At 42.6% G+C, this 6286-nt stretch overlaps 1 protein-coding gene across 1 annotated transcript; it reads left to right on the top strand.

Annotated features, from left to right (window-relative positions):
- Nucleotides 1-1106: 1106 nt before the first annotated feature.
- ASPGLDRAFT_1506949 (uncharacterized protein) lies at nucleotides 1107-4019 on the top strand (the record flags this gene model as incomplete). Its single annotated transcript, XM_022542175.1, has 9 exons — nucleotides 1107-1517; nucleotides 1573-1770; nucleotides 1827-2033; nucleotides 2249-2628; nucleotides 2679-2979; nucleotides 3146-3199; nucleotides 3267-3515; nucleotides 3573-3858; nucleotides 3916-4019. 9 exons carry the CDS (start codon nucleotides 1107-1109, stop codon nucleotides 3996-3998), a joined length of 2169 nt encoding a protein of 722 aa, XP_022395974.1. The 3' UTR covers nucleotides 3999-4019.
- Nucleotides 4020-6286: the final 2267 nt, after the last annotated feature.

The following is a 6286-nucleotide window of genomic DNA, read 5'->3' as shown; positions in this document are numbered from 1 at the left end:
GCTATCTATGATTATGCCGCACGTGACCCATTAGAGATATCTCCGCACTGACACTGCATTGCAATTCTTCGTACAAGAACCCCAACATAATTCAAACTATATTAGAGTTGCATTCGGCGCGGATTGGCGTGGATGGAAGGTGCCCTCCATCCACGCCGCGCGGATTTTGGATGCTCAGGCTTGGATCCGCATCCCCGCCAAAATCCGCGTGGATTGGCGCGGATTAAGCCGCAAAAGCCGCAAGATTCCGCACTATGCCTATTTAGGCATACGCTAAACTAACTGCAGTTAAAGTCGGATTGGATTGGATTCGGATTCTCCAAAGTCCAAGCCGCATTGTAATCTGTGACAACAGTAATATACAACAACATCAAGCATTGAATACACTTGATATTCCATTACATTTAAGATTATTTGAAATTTACAACATCTATATCAGTCTCATTCCGCTATTAACCATCTCCGAAGCAAAAATGATCATATATCTGTATACATTCTGAAGTTGCACAATGATTCATATTTACTCCATAATGTCTACCCATATATATATATATATGTACTCGGCATTCTGTAGTATATGAGATGAATTAGTTTATTGGCTGCTGAATGCTGATTACATCCATATCCAATTAAAACCTATAACTGAAAGGCATTGCATTGCATATTATTATTAAATCCAACTGTAGTTTGATTAAAAATTGTTGTATAACTGCAAGAAATTGGCAAACTGCTATCTACTCCGTAGTATTTACTACTACAGAGTACGGACTACGGAGTAGTTAACTAACTAGTTATGTAGATTGTGGTTACATAATATCAACCAACCAATCATGATAATGATATTTCTTTCTTTCACATTAAAGGCCAACAATGTTTTCTTTCATCAAATTCATGCAATAAACAAAGGAAGTAGAGTGCATTATTCACTTCATTGATGCCATGGCCAAAGCTGCCATATTTCTCTCCAACTGTAGTGCATTGTAGAATTCTCTTTCTCTCTAAGTCACAGATTTTCGCAAAAACCCCCCAATTATGAAAACACAGATTTTCGCTTTTACCCCCTTCCATTGAAATCTTAATCAAACTACAGTTTAATCCTTTGCACCATGCCAGCACGAAAGAAAATCAAAGAAGAATCACTGTCCAATCGCCTTGTTGATGATCACATATTGAATGAGTTGCAGGACACATATCTCAGTACACTGGTGTTGAGTGTATATGATGTCTTGACAATCTGGGGCAAGGGCATGAATAACATGAATCAGAACCACACCTTGGATACAAACCTCGTTCAGCAACTTGAAGCAGCTCTCAAAGTGGGAGCAAGATGGATGGCCAATGAGCATGCTCTCAAAGCCTCAATCTCCACTGAAAAATTCTACTACATCCTCCGCAAACACATCATTTCCCAATGTCGAATTGCTGGTGCCGATGATCTGCAAAATAATGGTGATGATCTGAAAGATGGCAACATTGAGGATCAGGTGCAGGCACTACAAGAAAAATCATGGACAAAAGTAATTCAACCACCAATATCCAACTGCAGTTTGATTTATACTAATTTCCATATAGGATGAGATTATCAGTATTCCAGACCTTCCCAATGACCTTGATGATGTGCCAATCATATGGAATGGCCAACATCGCATGCACGCCCTTTGGGGCCTCTTGGACCGGCAAAGCTCTCTGGCAGGCGGCACAGCGGGTGGTGGTAATTCAGGTGAACCAGAAGAGGAAAGTGGGGATGGAATCCCAATGCCTAAACACCAGGTATGGAAAAAAACAAACTGCAGTTTGAGCTATCTCTTTACTAATGAGTACTGTAGGATGCCTTGTGGCTCATTGACTTGTATGCAGAAGAAAGGCTCACAGATACTCTCATGGCTGCACTTGCTGCAAATCATGACACAATCCACTGGGTGAACTCTGAAGGCTACAATGCCTACCAGATAATCTACCAGTTCTTGTTGCTTCCCACAGACACCCAGATGAAACTCCACAAATCCTCAGAGTTTAACTCATGGCTCTTCAATGTCTTTGGCTTAAAGTTGAACTTCCCAGCTTGAATCCTCGCACTTGTTTGCAATGAGACATGGCGGGATTACACTTTCTGCTTTTGTCAAACTCGCTATGGCGAGAAAATGTTTGCATGGAGTGTAATGGCAAGCATAATGAGTGCAAAACTGGACTTTGTATGTTGATCCCCCCTCTAAACAGAGTAATGGACTCCACTGCTAACAACATTTAGATTTGGCTACCTGAATTTGACCACTTCTTTACTTTTGGAAAGACAGTCTTCAGCCAACACATCAACACAATCAGTTATGATGACTGGCAGCTTCTGCTGGAGGCTGAGCAGAAATGCTCAGTCTTTAACCTACACCTACTGTTCTTTCCGCAGGTAGAAGACTACTGGGAAGATGATGGAACACCATGCAAGACTCCTTGGGCACTACCACCTCAGTTTCAGAAGCATGTAAGTCTGCCTAAACTGAACATTGAGACTGAAGACCTAGACCCCAGCTGCACAACTTGCCGGCCAGGTTTGCTGGAGCATCTGGAGCCAGCAGATTATGTCCAGGTTTGGTGCAACCTATCTGAAAATGACAGCTTGAGCTGCCCTCATTGGTAAGACACATACTATCAAACTGCAGTTGAATTATGCTAATTAATAATAGGAGAGACATCTGCAAAATGGAACAAAGGGTCTCTGCAAAGGTCAAATTTGTTCTGCAGCATATCCTTTCATGGACCTCATTGAAGTGGAAGTACCCTGCACAAGCATCAAAAGAGTATTGCACCTTTGACTGGGTGAATGAAGTTGAGCATGTGTTGTTTACTGCAAACAATGTGGACCCCCAAACTCGCCCCTTCTCTGATGCAGACAACAGACATTCACTTGCAAAGGAGTTCATTTTGGGTGTTTGGGAAGAGGTGAAGGCAGAGAATATGTGGCAAGAAAAGGGCATAGATGGACAGGTATTAGCCACATATCCAACTGCAGTTTGATCTATGCTGATGTGTATAGCTGTCACCCCCACCACAGGACCTTCAGGACAGATGAAACAGTGAGAATGTGAAGAAGTACCTAGAGCGCTTCCAACACACTCATTGGGCTCGCATGGTACAAATGGTGGTTGAAAAGGCAGGTCCTTGTCTCATCAGCGGAATGGCGGTATTCAATGATACAGAGAAGCTTGTAAGTTTGATTAGTGTTGCCATTGATCCCAGAATTGCAACATGCAAAATGCTAATTTCTCAATCAGGAAGATTCCCTGGCCCCATACTCCCTCTGGGGGTTGATTATCTCAACCTCCAACTTCAAGGAGAACTTAGTTCTCCAGAAAGTTCCTTCACTGAATACAGCAGATATCCGGGCGTCATTGATAGAGGAGGGGGAAATCTTTGGCACACTCTGGCATTACTGCCAGTTAAAGCGTGTAATGATTGACACTTGCAAGCATGGTTGGGGCAAGAATCAGAAGAATGGAAAGGATGTGGTGATTTGCAGTGCAGTAAGTGGACCACATTCATCATGATTTGAACTACAGTTTGATTAAACTTTCTACTAGGAGGAGTATGACACAGCCATAGAGGTGCTTGAAGGTTGTGCACTTGTCCTTGCTCAGTATGGATTCAAGCTGGAGCCAGACAACCACCATGAAGACCTGGCACAGTACACCCTAAATCATCTGGAGGAACAGCATGAGCCTGCTCCTCCTCTTCCAGGATTTCTCCAACAACGTCCTCCTGAATACGTCTCATATGATGACATGGTCCATTCCCAATGGACAGAAATGAGGCGTCTGGTGGTGAAGAATATGCTTTACAAGCCAGTATCCAAGAAACAGAAGCGCAGTAAGTTTCCAACTGCAGTTGGATTATTGTTGATCATAATAACTGATGGTTGCACAGACACCCAGTACCAGCTGCCATCAAGTCTATGTCATAAGGGAAGCACAAAACTCACTGAAAAGGAGAAGAGATTGCATCATTGAGAACTTGCAAAATTGACAAAGGAATTGCAGACTGCAATTGATGCAGATAATGAGGCTCACTGCCAGAACATCATTGAAGATGTTAAAAAACTGCATGAAGAATATGGTTATGAAATGGTGGATGAGGATGAATGTGAAGATGGACAGATTGAGAAAGTTTAGGTCTGCCGTCTGGCTGTTTTGCAGTGGATAGTGGGCATGCTAATATGGTGTACCATGGTGTCTCTTTTTTTTCTCTGCTCTCCTTCCCCTTTGGGTATGCTTGGCATTGGTGTTCCATTGGAACCAATGGAGGTGAGCATGAGGAAATGATTACATCTGGAAGGTATCAACCCCTATATCGTCATGTTTTTTTTGTTTGGATTTCCTTTTTTTGCATTCAGTGTTGGTTGGAGCCAGGGAGCATGGGTGACCTGGAATGGCATTATCCTGAATACCCTTGTTGCCTTTGTATCTAACATTTTTCAATTCAACTGGAGTTTGATTTTGCATTTTCAGTGCTAAGTTTGTGCCTAAGTGCCAAAGTGTTTTCAGACTTACAATGTCATCTCACTTTTCCTCTGATCCTCCCACACAAGCTTCCTCTTCATGATACAAATCCCCTCCGAGTCTCCATTCTTCATTTTATGATACAGAACCCTCTACACCAACACCAATTAATCCTGCAAATTCTGCTGGACCCCCTTCTGTCATCTCAATCCAAAGTTCCAATTCCAACCGCACTTTTCCCCCTGACATTGAGATCCTGGAATGACCTGGAGGTGGCTTCAAGGTTGGAAAATTTCCAACTGCAGAGTCATATGAGAGTTATGATGAGTTTCTTCAGGTACAGGATGTCTTTTTGACATGGTGGAAAGAGAGTCCATATGCAAAGCAAAAGAAATGCAAACCAAGTTGGGGAGGGGATAAACAATCCCCTGGATGGTCTGCCTTTGATGAGGTTGCCAATATTGATGGTGGTCCAAAGATCCAGTGTGACTATTGCTTCCATATACTTACACATCCAAATTTTGAATGCAAGGGCACTCAGACAATGAACAGTCATCCTTTTACCAAAAAGTGTGGATGTGCTGCTTCAAAGGGGAAAAAACCAGCAAAGCAAACCATTGCAGACTTTCTCTCTGTAAGATCCCAAGCAATGAGGTTTTAACTGCAGTTTGATATCAAACACTAACAAAGGTGTCTTTTTACCCTTTAGCATGATGATCTGGCAAAACCCTGTGTCCATACTGCTGAGTCCTTCCTTGATCAAGTTGTCCATTGCTTCATGGCTTGTCATCTTCCCTTCTGCATGGTTGACAATATCCAATTCTGTTGAATGCTGCATATGATTGCAGGTCCTAACAATCACATTGTGATTCCCAATCACAACTGAATACATGAACGCCTTATGGAACTTTCTCTTGAGAGTCAGAACAAAGTCATTGCAGAGATTCCTGAGGATGTGAAAGTGTCAATTGCTCTTGACTGCTGGACAAGTCCTGATCAAAAGCCATTCATGGCTATCACTGGATATTTCATAACAGAGAACTTCCACTACCATGAAGTTCTCCTTGGTTTCCCCCCTGTGCCCGGCTCACACACAGGCTCAAATCTTGCAGAGATAGTCATTCAGACAATCAAGCGCCATGATCTATGCCATTGCATTCTAGGGATGACCACAGATAATGTGAGTACACATACTTCAACTGCAGTTTGATTTCCTGTGCTAACACTTGACTATTCAGGCAGGGAATAACTGAACAATGTACATTGATGTTGCTGGCCACTTGATCAATGTTGATGATCCAGAGGAAAGAAAAAAGCTACAAGATGTTCTGTCAAATACACCTGACTTATTTTCTGAGGCTTATGATTCTGAGTTCTATCAACTGCTTCATGCACTGCATCACCTGCCTTGTCTCACTCATGTTATTCAGCTTGCCGTTCATGCCTTTCTACAAGAACTCTGAATTCAGAGTAACAGTGATGATCCAACTGCACAATGAGATGATAAGGATAAGACTATTTGAGAAACTGGGCTATTGTGAACATTAGAAAAGGTGTGTTAAGGGACCTAATATGTATTCTATTTCTGCACTCCTACTAACCTTCCTCTGAGATATGGAAAATTGTACAATTCATCAATGCCAGTCCACAATGACATCAGCAATTCCGCCGATTTCAGGAAATGGATCAGAACAATGGAAGGGCTCACCCTCTCACTCTATCCTATGGGGGTCGGCGAAGTCACGGTGACTGGAGTTAGGGTTCCCGTCTTAACTATGGGCGGGAAAAGTGGGGCGGGG

This window comes from Aspergillus glaucus (genome assembly GCF_001890805.1).
Source record: "Aspergillus glaucus CBS 516.65 unplaced genomic scaffold ASPGLscaffold_32, whole genome shotgun sequence".
NCBI classification, from domain to species: Eukaryota; Fungi; Ascomycota; class Eurotiomycetes; order Eurotiales; family Aspergillaceae; genus Aspergillus; species Aspergillus glaucus.
This window is presented reverse-complemented; position numbering and strand designations above follow the sequence as displayed.